The 18,455-nt window shown below is 40.2% G+C and overlaps 1 protein-coding gene across 1 annotated transcript in view; it reads left to right on the forward strand.

Moving 5' to 3' along the window:
• Nalcn (sodium leak channel, non-selective) overlaps positions 1-18,455 on the forward strand; it is a 357,549-nt gene that overhangs the window by 129,965 nt on the left and 209,129 nt on the right. Inside the window, exon 9 of the mRNA XM_012514741.1 lies at positions 15,299-15,430. Coding sequence (XP_012370195.1) covers positions 15,299-15,430 — 132 coding nt within the window. The remainder of the gene's footprint in view (positions 1-15,298; positions 15,431-18,455) is intronic.

Raw genomic sequence — 18,455 nt, forward strand, 5'->3', positions numbered from 1 at the left:
CAATATAATTGATGCTTCTGTGATATTGGTATTTTATATGTAATAGCTCTCTCTATCTCTGTCTCTCACTTTCTGTCTGTCTCTCAAATCAATTAAAATTTATATATTTCAGGGATCGTGAATTAGAATCAAATATAGCAACTAATTTTTTCTTTATATTCCCACCGCGTGTACATACACCAAATGTTGCAGTTAATGTAGTGCTTCTGCTCCGTCCTTCCATATGTTGGTTGTAGAGATACAGTAAAGGAATTGCAGCACAAAGTGCTCTTCTAAGTCTCCTACAAGGCAATAGGTTCCCTAGAGCACGTGTAGGGGTACGTGGGCACCGATGGGCCACAGTTTAAAATGATGCAAATTCACATTTCCCAGCCAATAATTACAATTATCATCAGAACCATAATTGAAATTACAATGAGACTAATATGAAGGCACACTAGGGAGAGAGCCAGCTTAGTGCCCTTAGAGTTGTCTTTTCCATTTTCATAATAAATAAAACTGCGTATGCTTCTAAATCAAACTGCAAGACCCTAAGTTCAAGCACAAAGATTTTTGAAGTGGTGGTCGGGGGGTGTGGCAAGTGTTCTAATGACAGTCACTGAACTTTTTGAGTTAATGTAAAATTAATCATGTTCTTTCTGCTAGGACACTGACCATGTTTATCCAATTGTTAGTGAAATTCATGTCATGGTTAGATACTTAGCTGTGGTGACTATATGCAATTCATAATCAATTCATTCCTAAATTAAGAACAAATAGGCAAATTCCTGTAGCTTCGGCAACACTCTACCGCCCCCAGTCCTGCATGGAATCTTTTCTTGCTGCTGTCTCCACCTCCCTGTGCACTGCCATCTGCTTGCCACCCAGGGTTCCCACATCACTGCCTTTGGTTTATACTGTGTGGACACATGGCTGGCACTGAACAGAAAATTCTGGGAACATGGCTGAGCCATCCCCCAGTGCTACTCTCTCCTCCTTTTTGTGCTGCAGTGCCGCCATCACCCTCCTCTTAACAAGGCCTTTGTGCCACCAGAGGCCCCTCCCTAGCCACAGACATTCTTGTCCTCATCCTCTGAAGTAGCACCCAGTATGGTGTCCCCCAGGACAGATAATTCATGCTATTCCAGCCTCTTAGAGAAAAGCAGGCATATTTGAGAAAGACAGTTCAGATGTGCTACTTACCAGTGGTATGGCATATTTATGCAAAATGGGGATGGGGGTACCTCTTTCCTGGGTTTAAAAGCATTAAATGGGTATTTTCGTTTTACTCAACAGTTGCATAGTCACATGGAACAGAGTGTATGCTGAAAGATAGGCCTGGTGTGGATGTAAACCAACCTCCAGGTGGCTCTTCTTTCTGTACCTTTATCTCCCTCTGTTTGGGCTGCACAGATTGCTCTCCTTGCTTCTGCTATGCCATTCTCTCTATTATCTCACCCCAAACACCAGCTGCATGCTGGTTCTTGTATATGACTCAAACAGAGCTGGTACTTGTGTTGGGTGATCTCCCAATCAAAGCTCTAAGGAAACCACCAGAGAACTTCCAGAGGCAAAGATGGACTGGCATGAATTACAATTCTACTACAGGTCACAAAAAGGACGGGGCATTGGTCAGAAGCAGCAGGTCCTGAAAATTAAAACTGAATCAGTAAGTCTATAGATTAAAATAGTCTTTCCTCAGTATCTATGGAGGATCAAACCCAGAAACTCCTGTGGTTCCATAAATTGGTAGATATTAAATTCTGGTTTGTAAATTGGTGTAGACTTTTCTATCACTTACTCCTGCACACTTTAATTCATCTGCAGAGGACATATAATACCTAATACAATATAAATATTATTTAGATAGTTATTATACTATATTTTTAAATGGAATAATGACAAGGAAAAATCCTATATTCAGTACAGATGAAATTATTTTTGAAATATTTCCCCATCTAAAGCCAGTTGAATCCATGAATACAGAACTCATATGTGCATGCAAAGGGCCAACCTTCTTACATTGTCCCATAGTATAAACCCTTCCTTCTAAACCCTCTAGGGGCCAGGGAGCTAGCTCAGTAGAATAAGCGCTTGCCTGGCAAGTGCGGGCTCTTGAGTTCAATCCCCCGTAATGCACAGTCTCTGTCCGCTGGACCCACGACTCACCTATTGCCATCAGCATGAAGGATTGGCTGGAGAAGAGACGTGATGCTTTGATGACATTAGCTAGTGAGATTTAACCTTGTTTCCATCATAACCACAGTTTACTAAAGTCTCACAGTATTAGAAGTGCACTAAGGATTAACAAGGCTACTACTCTTTGATCTTAAAGATAGTTTCTTTGGGGAAACACCACATAGTTCCCAAAAATCTGCAAACGAATGACTTGTAAATTGATGGCATTTCAGAAGATACTAAGTCATTTCTTTGCATTTCATGTATGTATATATTCATATATAGATTAAAAATAGAACACAGATATGAAGAGTATCTATGCATCTGCTATTGGAACAAATAATGGTTAACATCTTTTTATCACTCATTATGTGTGAAGCACACAGGGCTTTATAAGTACCGTCTTAAATTAATCAGTCCTTACAACAGCACTATAAATGCAGGTAAACTATGGTATATGTCTTGTGCAGATGATGAGGTACTGGCAAAGAGATCCAGTGTAACTTGGTGAATCTCATGTGCAGCTAGTTAGGGTCTGGGACTTTCATCTCAGACAGTCTAATATTTTTGATGACTTCATCTTCATCACTGCAAAAATTATCATTTTATTAACTTACATGACTTTTAGTTTATCCGTTCATTTATTTACTCTTCAATGTATACACCTTGGGGCTCTTTTCCATCGACGTGCCATTCAGAACATTCTAAAACCCTGCTTCTCCCTGCCCCTGTTCATGGGTGTGAGACTCCTTCTGGCATCTACAGCCCAAAGAGCAGGAGCTGGATAAAGGATCTGAACACTCTGGACATTTTGAGACATTTCCAAATGGCTTCACAGATAAGAGCACCACATTTTATACCTGTTAGTGTCTTGTAAAACTTCTATTTGTTCACATCTTTGTCTGCACTTGCTATCCAACTTCTACACTTGATGGGGTGAAACAGCATCTCATAATGTTAAATCTCCATCTCTCTGATTACAACCTATCAATGCTGAGCCTGCTTCTTATATTCGTAGGCCACTTCTGAATTGCTGAAGGCTCATAATCAATCTGTAGATCGCCCACTTAGTTGCTGATTATTCCAAATGATTTTCAGAAATTTTTATCCTTCTCATGTAGACTTTAAATATCAGGGATAAAGACAAATCCAAAACATTAGTTTATGAAACATGAATACATATTTCACACCCCTGCTGTCTTGGGGGCAATATGGTGAACCTTTCACTACGTTGAAAGGTATTTCCAAACAATTTTCAAAGTTTCTTGAATGTCTGCTTAAGTGTGGATCTCAGAAAACTGAAAAGTTATAATTGATTCATTTAGCATCAAATCAACCAACTATGCAGCAGCTATTAAGTGCTATTTTTGCGTAAGCAATATCAGCACTGAGGGGTCACTCTAATACATGATAAATAGAGCTCAATTAAACAGCAGCCTCATTCCTCAGCTGCTGCTGTGACAAGCCATTTTCCACCAGTTCTCAGGTATGGGCTTTCATCTCTTGACAACTTGACAGATGTGGCCGCACTCTTGGAGCCATCTCCCAGCACATACCCGGTATCTATTATCATAAAGAGCATCTCTGACAAGAAAATGAAAGTATACGTGAGACCTGGCATGCTCCTGTTCAATTTGTCTGCAGTAACATCACCTTGTACATCTCCCTCTGTAAGAACAAGGTAATGGGCTTTTAACATAAATAGGTTAAATTGAGGCAAAATGATTACTGCAATTCCTTAATGCACATTGAGAAATTTTCCAGTGAAGCTAAAGATTTGGAGGAGGTGGACTGCTTGATATGTGAATTTCAAGAGATGAAGCCACATCCTAGGCACTGCTTAGAACATCTCTTTCTTAATGAACCTTCCAACTGGCAGACCATTCCAAGAATTGATGGAGCCTGTGAGAATTCAGGTCCCTTTTCACAAATTGACTTCTTCTGCACTTCACAAGCCAACATTAGAAGGCAGTGTGGCCCAGCTAAGATAGTGTGGCACAGGAGCACTTGAGAAAACTTGTTCAGTCTCACTGAGCCTTAGTTTCTGCACCTGAAAAATGATCTGTAGGAATGACCATTATGACCATCAGTGCATTCTTACTCCCCTGTTGGCCAACCAGGGTCTTCTGTGAGAGCTGCCTTCTCACACATTTCATAGTCCACTGACTTCAGCCATATCCTGCTTTCTTTCTTGGAACTTAAGTGTGTACTCCACCCTTCCCCACTGGCTTATTTAAAGTGAAAGATGAAGATGTATGTCTTTATCATGTAAGCATGTTGCCTTGAAGAACAAACCCATGGCAGAGTGATAAGTCCATAGGCATCACTTCACCAAGTTATCATCTTTGCAGTGAGACCCCTGAATTCCCCATTTCCTCCTGCACCCAGATTGCAGTGCGCAGTCAGTTAGCTAGTCATTGTCTGGCCATTGTCTTACTTTAACTTCTTATGTTGAGCTGTAACTTTGTGATCTCTGAGCAACATCTCAGGCCCAGTGGCCCTGTTGCTGAGGCATTCTTAGGGCACACTACCTCTTTCATCCCCCAAATTCATTACACTTCTGCCCTGCCACTTCTGCAGAGAAGCCCACCTCATTCTGCATTTCTAGAAACATTGTTATGGCTCAGTGCTCAAGTATCCCCCAAAGCTTATGTGTCTGGAAGGCAACTGTATCGTGAAGACATCATCATTGAGCTACAGTTAGGAGGTGGGTCTGTTTGAAAGAGTAAGTCACCGGGATGTGGCCTGGAAAGATCCACCTCCTTCCCAGCCCTCCCTTCCTCCTCCTGCTTCCTGACTGCCATGACCAGAGCAGCTTCTCTGCACCCATGCCCTTCCACCACACTTCATCTGAGTTAGAGCCAGCTGATTGTACACTGAACCCTCTCCAAACTGTGAGACATCAACTTCAACATCCTCTCTAATCATCTTCCAACATCAACTTCTTCCCTAAAATGTGAGAGTCAGGTATTGTATCTGTATTGCCAATCTGATCAGTCTACAATTCTGCCAGGAATCCAGTCTTTGAGTTTGTTTTGCATACTTCTCCCCACTTGACCTTGGTAGCCCAGCCCTCAAGAGTAGATTAAAGGAAGTTCCTCAACAGAATGACCTCAAGTTCTTTGATTTTATTTGTCCAAATTCTTTTTCTCTTTCTCTTCCCTGATGCCTCCACTAGAGCTTCACATGGTTTGCATTCAGCACATACTTGCTAGGCTACATGTGATTGCAGATACAAGTGCTTCCTTGTGCAGAAGGAGGGCCACACATAAGTGTCTTCCATGCACACTCATATACACATGCACAGAATACACATGCACACTCACACACATGACTTCACATGCACACTAGTGCCTGGTTTTTAACAGATTATAAAACAATTTGCCTAGGGGAAAATATTTGGGAGAAAAGAGTGAATAATGTTGGTGTGCTTTCCTGTCCCCTTCCATTAGTCCTTTTTCAGACACTTGAAACAAAAGCAAAAGCACTGTCAGAGAAATTATTCTTTGGTTTCATTATTTTTCATGTCCAGCAAAACAAGCCAGGTCAACATCGCATTATTGAAAAGTCAAGATTTTAGCATTTTAATTCCTAACTCTTTCAAATGTCGATAATGAAGTCTTGTAGGGCACTGAGCTCTTAATCCTTAAATTGCAGTTGAGCTAATTGAAAGGGCTTTGTAAGGTTTTCATTTACTCCATCTTTCTCCCACTGACCTGTAAACGTCTACCTACAAAGTGTGAGGAAACAAGGAGATATTAAGTGGTGTTAAGTTGTGAACATACATTATAACACTGTACAGTGGAAAACATGTATTGCCCTACATTGAAGCTTTCATAAACAAAATACACCCTGACTTAAATCACTTCAGGACAGAGTAGACAGGTAATTTTAAACATACCTCACTTCCACTAACATATCTAGGTCACTGCATCTTAATGACAGTCTCCTGGTGCCCGGAGGTGGCTTTTGTGTGCTTCTAGAGCTTAGAAAGTCATGTTGTTTATGTGCGATCTATGCCATTGTGGGTCCTGATGAGTCTGAACAGAAGACTGAGACTGATCTGTAAGGTTCACCCCACAATAGCCAGGCAAAGTATGAGAAAAGGCCTGTAATGTTCTCTCTTTCTCATGAGGGTCATTAGTCACGATTTTAACAAGGGTTATTGAGCAACCCAGAGCAGACCACTGCTCCTTGGAGGTGTCAAGAGGCAGAACAGCCAGCGGTTTAACAACCTAGTGAAGCAGTGTTGTTTAATCTCATAAATCTGTGTACCGAATAAACAGTGCTGCCAGCTGAGCCAGTCGCAGCTGATTGTGGCTGAGCCCATTTCTGTATCAAAGGTCAGCCTCTCAGCAGTTCTTATCTCTGCTTCTGGGCTGGGTTAGCTGCTGAATAGGGTAAGGAGGACTACCAGGCCCATGGTTACTGTGCAGAAGGTTAAATGAGAGTGTGGGTGTGGCGGCTCAGAGTTCCAACAGCAGTAAGAGTGAGTCCTGACACACAAGTATTCGTCAAATGTCTGCTCACTTCTGTTCACCTGTTATCTCACTGATCAAAATAAGTGACCAGACACTGCCAAGGGCATGGACACAGAGAAGGGGCATCAATGGGAGGCCACAGCGTTCTGCTGCGGAAACTTGAGGCAACTTGAAAACCTCTGATATAGTATAAAATCCACTAGCCTCAGAAGCATTTCAGTTCCAAAAGGCCTGCCTTTCTCTTTATTAAAATCTAGTTTGTGTTGTAGAGTTCAGAGCTGGTGATTGACATAGTTAACAAAAATAAATATTTTTGTTTCACACTTTAAAATTCATCTTCCTCCTTTCTACAGTTTGGCTTCCAATGTTCAATCTTCTCTGGTTCAAGAAAAGAGGAAAACTATTCTCAGGTTAGCGCAGCTGTTCAGGTGTCTATGAACATCACAGATTCTCAGTGTCCTTGTAGGGTGTGACTTGTGAGTCCTCTATATGCTGGCTCTAAAGAGATAAGCAGATGAGAAAGACAGGGTCTGCAAAGACATCCATGGACCAGTTTTCAGTATTGATATTAATCATCATTTTTAACATAAATCATTGATATTAGTCAATTACTTGCCTATTGATTGTAAAAGCAATGAATATACCAATGTCTTCCAGGAAGGATACAGCACTTGCAAGTGGGAGATTTGCTTTAGGTTATATGTATTTGGCTTTTTTGCATAATTATGTTCTTTTTTTTTTTTCTATTGGTACCAGAGATCAATCTCAGGACCTTGTGCTTGCCAGGTAGGGCTTATGCTGCTGAGCTATCTCCCCAGCCCAGTGTTTTTATTCTTATACTCATGGCTCATATATAAGTTAGTTCTTAGAAATTCCACCTTGCTATTGTGTTGTCCTTCCAATATGTTTAATTTGAAATACAATTAAGGCCCAAATTTTTGTACATGTCTGATACAGTGTTCAGTGGCTAAAATATGATTTTTACAAGTGTAGGATTTTTTTCTGCTCAACCAACAATTGAAATATGTAAACTCTAAATGTATGGTTTGTTATACTAATTTGTATTTATTTTGGTGTCTAAGTTCATAATTTTGGCCTCTACAATGAATGTCAAGAGAGTTTTCAAACTCTTTAAAGCACCATTTTTAAAAAATTTCTGAGAAATTAATAGAAAACATTCATACAAAATACTTAACCATTTAGATCATTAAAACTTGGGAATGCTGTAGAGAATTTGAAAGTCTACTAATTTTCATGGTCCATCTCAAGATCTATGTTTCTTCTTTATGGTTTATCATGCTTTACCTTCTTTCCTTCTGTCCTAGTTAGTCTTCTCATTGCTGAGACAAAATAGCTGGCACTCAAAGTTATAGAGGAAAAGGTTTATTTGGCTCACAGTATGTACACGTTTTGAGCCACATGCAGCTGACTGCAAGGCATGGTGTTGTGGAAGACAGGCATCACAGAGAAAAACAGCTCATGGCCGGTAGACTGCAAATGCCAAAGCAAGCAAGGGGTACAAGATAAGCCTCCATAAGTCCCTTATATTGTATCTAGGCTACCAGGATGAGGGTGGCTCCAAACGAACCAGTGAACTGATTTAGTAATCACACACACTTAATCCCAGCATCCATTCAGTCACCTCTGAAAAAGCCACATCTATGACCAGATGAGACGATGGGAGAATATTGGACACAAACCATACACCTTCCCTATAAGCAACTGGTTGCATCTCTATTTTTAAATCCTCAGAGTGTTTTTCCAGTGTGGCTTTAGAAAGTGACAGAATGAAAGATGTCTGGTATGGGTTGAATTCTAGACCAAATAGTCACATTTATATTCATGTTTCAGTGTAAAGATTTAGACAGTATTACATCTTGTTTTCTGCGTAGAAAACTCTGTCACCAAGAGGCTAAATAAGACACAGGGCCATAATTTTAACTCAACTCAACCTTCTCCAAAATTGGCATTCTGTTCTACCACGATGACCAGACACCCTTCTGTTAGTATCAGGTCATTTCCACCTTTCCAACACAAGCTTCCTATCACTCTGCCTTTTCCCCAACAACACAGTTTTGACAAAGAAGTTGCTTCTCATTTGTTTTAGTACATGGAGGATTGGTAAGTGCATTATGACTACTCCATGGAAGGCAAGAAAACAACTGCTTTGACCCCAGTGCCTCTGAGTCTGCCTTTTAACTCTAAGTGCTCAGAAATTTTATCCTTTCTGAGCAGGCTGTTTCTCTACACACAAAAGGAAAGAACAAAAGTACCTGCCTCCCAGGATTGTTGATGACTGCCTGATATTCTTCCATTAGTAGGTAATATGTTTGAAGAGAAGCGTGGTACAAACCAACCAATCACAAAAAACCTCTTGTTTTGATAATGTATTTTATTGGCATCAGTTTTTATTTTATGAAGAGCCCTATTCGTACTTGGGTTAGACTTGACAATCTTTTGAGAACTTTTCTTTGATAGTATGACCCAGAACTTATGTCCACAAGACATCCTTTTTTGTTCTTCTGATTAAAGTTGGACCAAGTGCCATAATTTCCAATGCATTGTCTCATCACACTTTCTGATACAAAGCAAGATGAAAGCTCCTGTTTACATTTTTAGTAAAAATTTTACAATGACCCTGTTATAGTTACTCTTTATGTTGCTGAGACAAAACACCCAGCACCCAAAGTTGAAGGAGGAAAGGTTTATTTAGCACAGTTTGGGGAAGTTTCAGGCCATCATTGGCTGGCTCCAAGACAGGGTGGCACACGGTGGCCAAAGACAGCAAAAGCAATAAGAGAGGATGTGAGACAAGCCTCTTTCTCTCCCTTCTATTGCATCCAGCCTTCTGGGATTGGGGTGGTGCCGATCCAATCAGTGGGCTGATTCAGCAATCACCTTCCCTTTATCCCAGCACCTCTAATCCCAGCATTGAAGGGGAGGTTACACCTTCCATGTACTACATTAAAGTCCATTACTACAAATCAATCATGATCTCTAGATTCAGCCACCTCCAAAAAAACCCTGATGAACATATGAGCCCACAGGAGGATGTCTAAAAACAACCACAACAGACCCTTGCTGGCAAATTATCTTGGGTGGAATGCTGTGGTCAGGAAGAATTTTATGGTATTGAATTCTTGTATAAAATCGTACCTCAAGGGGCTCAAAAGACAGCTTAGTGGTCTACGTGCCTGCCTAGGCAAGCACAAGGACCCTGATTCAATCCCTAAAACCACATACTGTGTCAGCCCTCCCCCCAGGTGCCCTGAACCAGCCACCGAGACCAGGTATAGTGGCGCACCCCTGTAATCCCAGTGCTAGGGAGATTGAAACAGGAAGATCACTACGAGTCCAAGATGCATAGTGAGACCCTGCACCAAGTACATAAAATTTTTAAAAAATCATATCTCAAAGGATACTATCACAGCTAGTGTGTGACAAAGTTATTGGCAGTACTGTATAGTTTACTATTCCTGCTATAACCAATCCCCATAATTTTAATGACAAATCAACACAGATTTGTTATTTTACCGCCCTGCAGGTAAGTCATCTGAAATAACTTGCACTGGATGGATAGTACAGTGTCAGCAAAATTGAAGGACTTTCAATCTCTAGGCTAAACACCATTTCCTCAAATTTTCTACCACCTAGAAGGCACCTGTCTTCCTTAATTTCATGAATCTGTTATGTCGTCTTCATAATGCCCCTAAGCATGTGCAAAAGCAACACATATTTTGTCTAACTTGTTGAGGTGATTCTTAATCTTGTGTGGAGAAGGATTTGCCATCAGTTTTGTTGCTGCATCCTAATAACTAACACTAATTGCATTAGTTGTCCATCACCGTGAAAAGCTACCTGAGAAGTTAACTTAAAGGGAAAAAGGTGTATTTTAGCTAACAGCTTTAGAGATTTAAATCTATGCTCATTTAGCACCATTGTTTCTAGGGTTAAGGAAAGCAAAAATATCATGATGGGTCATGATGGGAAGAAGTAGCAGAGGAAAGTTGTTGACTTCATAGTAGCCATGAAGGGAGAGAGAGAGAGAGAGAGAGAGAGAGAGAGAGAGAGAGAGAGAGAGAGAGAGAGAGACAGAGAGAGAGATTAAGAGAGAGATCATGATCCAAACTCTTCCCAAAAGCCTAAAAGCCAGCAACCAAGCCCTAGTATATGATTTTGAGGCACCATTGAAACCCAAACCCTCACACAAAAATTTTCAGCCAGTACTTATAATGTTTTATCTTAGTCATTAAGTCTCATTAAGTCTTTCAGACTTCATGAAAGTGTGAAGCTGTAAATGATTTTATACGCCACCCATTTATCCTCCTCTTCAAGAGGCACGATCTGCAGCCGTGATTCCCAAACTTGGAAGTGCGCGTGAATCACGTGGAAACATTGTTAGCATGCAAATTTGGATTCTATAGGTCCGGAAGGGGGCTTGAGCGTTGGCGTTCTGAAGACTTCCCAGCCTGCTGCTGGGCCAGTGACCACACTCTAGCAAGGCTCTAGAGCATTCCGGGCAGGTCTGGCTGCCTCAAGGATGATTCTGTTGTAGTCTCTTTTACATAATTGGCAATTCCAATGGTTACATGCACCAATAAGAAGTAATTGGGTTAAAGTCAAACTGAAAGAATATTTAGAACTTTCCTAATTTTTTTTTAAAGATTTATTTATTTGTTTGGTACAGGCTCTTGCTATGCAAGGCCAGCATGGCAGGTGGTACTGGGGATCAAACCCAGGCCCTTGCACTTGCCAGGCAGGTGCTTATACCACCGAGCTATCTCCCTGGCCTCTGCCCAATTTTTTAAAATTTACACAAAAGTGACATTACAGATGAAGGTAATTTGAAATTAGCTAATGAATATATAAAGCCAGAAAAGTCATACTAATCATATAACTACAGATGTATATGCACACACAGTTATATATACATATATATTCACATATGCATATTATATATGGATATGTACATCTCTCTTCTTCTTCTTTTTTTTTTTTTTTTTTGCAGAACTGGGGATTGAACTCAGGCCCTTGTATTTGCCAGGGAAGCGCTTGTTCCACTGAGCCATCTCCCCAGCTCCTCTCTTTTGTTTTTGGTACATCTCTTTATATAGATGGATAGACCCTATAGGTTTAAATTAAACAATGCAGTTGTAGAAACCCTAAGTTGTGTAATAGTTTGTGGCATGAATTCAAATTTAGCATTTTCCTTTATATTAACTTTTGCAAGGAAATAAAACTTGGATGTGCAAATTTGAGCAGTCCTGTACGTATAACATGTGTCAGAATGCAATGTGGTCAGCCTTTTCCTATCATAGAAACTGATAGCCGGTTTCAAACATGGACTGACTTGAGCCAAGTACAAATGGTCCAGACTACGGCCTCTACCATGGAAGCTGGAGTTACTGACTTTAAATATTTAAATTGAGCTGCTGCACATGCTTATCACCTTAATTCTTATTTAATACTTAAAAAGTTATTACTTTGGAAAAAGTCAACCAAGCGGTGGTGATTATAGCATATCAAACACCCTTGTAAGTGATTATTTTAATGACTCTGCACCAACAGAAGCACGTAGACATTCAGACAAAAAACAACCTAATTACAATGACAGCACCAGTATGAAGCTGTGACAGTTACAAAACCAATTTAGAAGTTTTTCTGACAGCCATGGCTAAAAGCTTTGTTTGGACCTTTCAGTAATAACAGTTTACTTAAGACACAAACCCACAGCTAAGGAAAATAGAAAGAGAAAGTTATGGCTTTCCTGTCATGTAGATAAAATGGAAGTCATTTGAAATGTTTTTAATAGAACATTACATTGAAAAGCGTATAGAAAAGGAATAATAGCTACGGGATTTAACTCTGACAATGCAAAGAAAGACGAAATAACAATCAAAATTTGAATGAGAATAGAAATGTGCCAACTGATTTGTTTATCTACATTGGGAAGGTCAGTAGCTCCTGGGAGTCAGTGGACACGTAGACAGCTGTGGTGACTAGCAGTTGTGGAAGGTGACTTTGTATTAACAATAAAAGCAATAAAAGCAATAAAGCAAAAGGTGGAAAAGTGGATTTAACAGTGAAATGGCCATGAATGACAGGAAGCCTCACTAAAAATGAGCTTTTCCAAGGACTCTAATAGCTCTTAAATTATTAGAATTTTATCAGCCTTATTTATTTCCTTTGGTCCTGGACTCCTTCAGATATACAATAGGATTAATTCTTTGACCTTGAGTGATTAATTTCTCCCTTATGGCAGAAAAATACCCATCTCATAGAACTGCATTTCTTCTGCAAACATAAAGTTCTTGTCATATGCAAGCACTGTCCACAAATGTTGACATATTTAAAATTGATAATGACCCCTAGGGGTAGGCAGCTTAATGTCTATATACAGATGGGAAAATTGAGGCACAGAAAGGTTTAAGTGAATTACCCAGGACTATAACATCAATAAGTGGTGGTGTTGCAGCTCTGGGCATGTTGCAGCCCACAGGCCCAGCCCATGTTGTTAATGCAGAGCATGTGGTAAGGAAGCTACCCTGAAACACAGAGGTGCCTGGAGATAGTGGTGGGCTCAGAGGAGATGGCTCTTTTGTTCATTTTGTTCATATGTTGTGTGTGTCTATTGTGGGAGTTAGAGAGAATGCATTTTGCACAGTGCAAAGCCAGGGCATCCCAGTAGCTGCTCTTCGTCACTCTTTGAGTAGCTCTGCAGGCTCCCAGGATGAGGTCTGTGAAAGATGGCAAGGTAAGGAAATAAAGACAAGACACAGAAAGCTGGGATCAGGCGAGCCCTCTCTCCAGAAGGGAAGAAAAGAGGTGCTTCCAGATGGGTGTCCTGTGACACCATTTTTCCTAGCAACCTGCTCTTGGATTGCTGTGGGGTTTGCTGTTCTGTGGACTGAGCAGCTTGTTCGTGTGGCTTGATTTATTCCCAGGCCAGCCTTGCTCCAGCCACATGCATGTGACCCATCTCGAGCCTCAGCCACTCCCCACAGCTCTTTCTAAGAAACTGGAAGCCACAGAACAAGAAGAATGAAGCATGCAGCATCAGCTCTAGATGAAAGGCCCAAAAGATCCTAGAGAGTCTCAGTCTCTGATATGAAGAAACTGAGGAAATTGCAAGGCTGGAGAAGCTGAAGTCTAATGTCCACAGTGATGATAACAGCAAAAGAAGCACATGCTCAGAGTGGAATTTTTCAAAACAAAACCAGCTCCCTCCTCCTTCTTCCCCTTTCAGTTCATTGGAGCTGCAAACCTATTGCTTTGTGCCACCCACAGTCAGGATGGATCTTCTTCACTCCTTGGTTTGCTGGCCCACATGTCTGGAAACTCCTTTTAGACATACCTGGAAGTGTGCTTCACTAATCTGTGTTTTTAATCCAGTGTTTCTAATCCAGTCCAGTTGAAACATCCTCATCAATAGTCACACTGCTCTTCAGTTCAGTTTTTTCAGTTGCAAATTCTAAGGAGCTTTCAGGTTAGAACAAGCAATAAGAGTCTGTGTTTATGAGTACCTGCAAAAAGTGAGACCCGGGAAAAGGAGTCTGGTGTCCTGGTCCTGTGTAGTCACCACATGGCTATGCATCCAGTTCTCAAGTCTGCCCATGGTCTCTCCCCCTGGAGCACAGGGGCATCACTCTCTACTTTCTGCATTTACATGTTCTTTATGCTACAGCAGGCTAAGATCTCAGGACCAACCTTCAATGAGTACAGAGCCAGGTTCTACTGTTACTTGTGTGTGATCTTCAGCAGATGAACTCCAAGTTCTCTGTAAGACATGAATCCAATATCTTACTAGGTAATACTGTGGGAAAAGTAAAGAGAGATAAAAATAAAACACGCATATCAAGCGGCCTGAGACTTAGTAAGTATTCAGTACACCCAACTGTTGTGACAATATTCACTTTAGAAATGTTTAATTGTCTCAATCTCAATGGAGAGAACAGACTTGAATTGAGCTTGAGTTAAAATCCTGGGTTCACCTTTGATGCCATGTTGTAATGGAAAAGTTAACCTCTCGAGCCTTGGTTTCTTTATCCATAAAACTGGTATAACTTCTTAGTGACTCGGTGAATATTAGAGTTAGCATATATAAAGTAGTAGGACAGCTGTAGGTGCATAATAATATCATATAGACATCAGTCCTTATCAGTTGTATTATAATTTCTGGCAAATATATATGGAAGTAATAAATAAATAAATCTTAGCTTTCTCCTACCATTTCAGTTTCATGACTATCAGTAAAATGCTTTCTCCCTCAATAAATTTCTCTATTAGCACAGAATAAACATTATTTTTTGTGCATTTAAAGAAAAACTCATTCCTCCATAGTCAGTATTTAGGATAAAAACTACTTAACCAATCCTTGAAAATTAAGATGCAGAGTATACATAAACTAAACACAGTATAGTTTTTATTTTTAAGAGAAGGTCTCTGACACTATCTTCCTCAACATGTTTTGACTTCTTGAAGAAAAAGCTGCTTTTGGCACACTATTCAGCAGCAAGGGACATTGATTGTCAAGCCATCTTTGAGGTGCTGTTTTGCACAGCCATGTATCTCGAGTTGTCACTTGAGGTCGCAGCACTTGAATTACATTTAATCTTGAGATGTATTTCTTTGTTAAGAGTATACTATGTTTGTCTCCCCAGAAAATGATGCGGTCCTCAGTTTTCCACATGTTCATCCTGAGCATGGTGACTGTGGATGTGATAGTTGCAGCCAGCAATTACTACAAGGGAGAAAACTTCAGAAGGCAGTACGATGAGTTCTACCTCGCCGAGGTAAGCAGCCCTGTGTTGTGTATCTCTAGCCAAGGTAAAGGTGAGGGGCAGGGAGATAGCTCAGTGGAATAAGTGCTTGTAGGGCAAGCGCAAGGTCCCGAGTTTGATCCCTGGTACCAACAAACAAACAAACAAACAAACAAACAACAAACAAAAAAGGCTGCTAAAGTTTCAAATGATATATGAACTTGTGGGGCTGGGAATATATCTCAGTCACACAAGTGCCTGCCTGGCAAGTACAAGGTCCTGAGTTTGATTCCAAGTCCCGCCCCCACAAAAAAAAAAAAAAAAAGGTAAAGGTGAACTTTAGAGAGGGCCATGTATAAATGGAAAATAAATTTCAGTTCATTAATAACTTGACTTCCACAACAGAATGATTCACTGTCTGATTACAAAAGTGATTCCTCTGATCACTATTTTCTGATTCATTCCTTCTCCTCTAGAGCCAAGGAAATCTCTACAATAAGTCATGTTGCCAAGGCAACCCCTTTTCCCTGAGTTTTACCTAGTGATCATGCTGTTTTCAACCCACCTCTTATGTTCTCTCCCTTTCTTGTATTGCATTATCTCGTTTCCTACTAATGTAAGCATGTACAGTTTCAGAAGGCTAGAAATCATCACGCCAGTTCAACAGCAGCCATGAGGAGATTGAAGGGAAATGTACAGAGATGATACAATAACTGCTGCACTAGACTCTCGTGTTGTCCTGCCTGGGCTAACACCAAATCACCCCAACACAGTCATATATGTTTAAGATGAAGGATATGCTAATTACTCTGATGCAATCATTACAGTATATACATGGATCAACACACCACATAGTACCCTATGCCTTTGGACTTTATTATGTCTCTTTATTATGTTAAAAATAAAACAAAACAAAAAAAATAAGTTAGTATCAGGTATGTTTAGTGATCATGTAAACATCTACCTATTCTTATATATACATTAAGGTTTAGGAATTATTGACTGAGTGACTTTATTCATACTAGATTTTGCAATATTTTCATCATTTCCAATAACCATGGGTTTTTTTCACTGTGAAAAAATTATATCATAATTGAATGGATATATGTTCATGGGAAAACGCTGATTGACATGCAGAAACCCAATCAGCATATAAGCATATAGAACTATACTATATATTTTTTTTAAATCCACATATAAGAAAGAAAATTCAGTTTATTACATGGGTATTTTCATCTAAAACTTATTTTTCATATTGTTGAGTTTGCTTAGATCCCAGAATCCTCCCAACTCACTTAAAATGAGTGAATAATGAAATCCATTCCATCAACACATGAACTTTTCTGCAAAGCAATTGGCTGCTTATATCTATTTGGTATCATGATCTCTATGATGTCAAGAAACTTGGAAGGAGACACTTATGAATTCCTGTCATGGTGATTTGTTTCCTGTAACAAAGTATCTTTCATAATAAACATTCACTGTCTCTGTGATGTAACTTAAGCTATAGCTACCTGTTTCATGGAACTTATAGCATGTCAAGATATGCAAGTAGTAAACAATAACAAGATTTCTGTAGTGTGGTAAACTAATGATGGGGTAGACAAGAGATTACATCCAGACCAACAACGGAAAGTGAATGTAACTGTGCTACAAAACCAGCACAAGAGAAAGTTAAAAGCAAGGGGGACATAGAGCAATAATATTGCATTCAAACACATTCTTAATACAGAGAGAGGACACTGGGTATCCCCATTAATTTCTGTTTCTCCTGGAATATAGGAAGACAGGTGGACATCCAGGATAATGATAAGACAATAAAAGCAGAAGCTTGAGTAGTAAGCAAAAACATAATAAATACTAATATATAATTGTATAATTCATAGTAATAACAAGCAATAGAGATGCAACAAGATACAGCTGAATTTCTTTCTTTTTTTTTATTTTTTGTGGAACCAGGGATTGAACTCAGACCCTTGTGCTTGCCAGTGAAGTGTTTATTCTACTGACCATCTCCCCGGTCCCTCAGCTGAATTTTTAGGGTAGAAATTTATACTACTCTAGAGAGGTGTGTAACTTTTTAGGCTTTATGAAAGAATGAAGGAAAGCAACATTTAAACTGATAAAGCTTTAGGGTTTTTTAATCCCCCTGAGGGGTGGCTCTGAGATGCAGAGGATATGGGTCTAAGGATGAGTGGCTGGCAGAAGGGTTGATTGACATGAAGACCTAGTGGTCTAGATTGAGTATGAAAAGAAGTTAAAATAAGAAGAAAGTGAAAGAATCAAAATAAAGGATCAAAGATCTCCTGCCAAAGTAGGGATATGAGGAAGGGTAGGAAGTGAGAGAGCTGAAGGTGAAGATGTGGGCAGAAAGCGGGATCCAGGAGTATCCAGCTGTGGAGGAATCTGTGTCACCACATACAAAATCAGGGTGTTGTGTGTCTCATGGGTGGTTTAAACAAAATGGCGGGTTCAAGGCAAAAAACGCATCACAGCAAAGGTGCCAAATGAATCTTCACGTGGACATTGAACTCAATAGGTTAGGTATAAACATCTATATGGATGATTACATATAGCACCTGTGAATGACTGATGGGACCGTGGACAGAGGGCAGCCAGGATGATTTCACCTGAGAGAGTGCCTCTCAGGAAGTGTGGAGGAGGAGTGGAGGGCCCCTCCTCCCTGAGTGAATACGCTACTCCATGGGACATGGCAGCATAAACAGCCTCTTGTGGAAAGAGCGACAGAGTGAATTTGTCTATATGGGTGATAATTGGTGCAAGCAAAGACAAAGGGAACAGATTCAGTGGACAGAGCTTGAGAATGTAGAGGAGACTGTTTAGCATAGAGAGAGATCCAGAGGTTAGTAAGAAGGCTCTGAGTCAAAAGAGGTGGGAATCGGTGAAGAGGTAAGGTTAGGAGAGTGTTACAACTAGACATTAAAGATTGATGACCAACTGCTAGAGAATAAAGACAGAGGTGGTGAGTATCATGCTAATCTCTGTGGGAGGAGCAGTCTGTGTATGTTTTCTAGGAAGTCCTGACCCTACAGATGGC

The sequence above is a fragment of the Octodon degus genome, unplaced genomic scaffold, assembly GCF_000260255.1.
Source record: "Octodon degus isolate 3935 unplaced genomic scaffold, OctDeg1.0 scaffold00039, whole genome shotgun sequence".
NCBI classification, from domain to species: Eukaryota; Metazoa; Chordata; class Mammalia; order Rodentia; family Octodontidae; genus Octodon; species Octodon degus.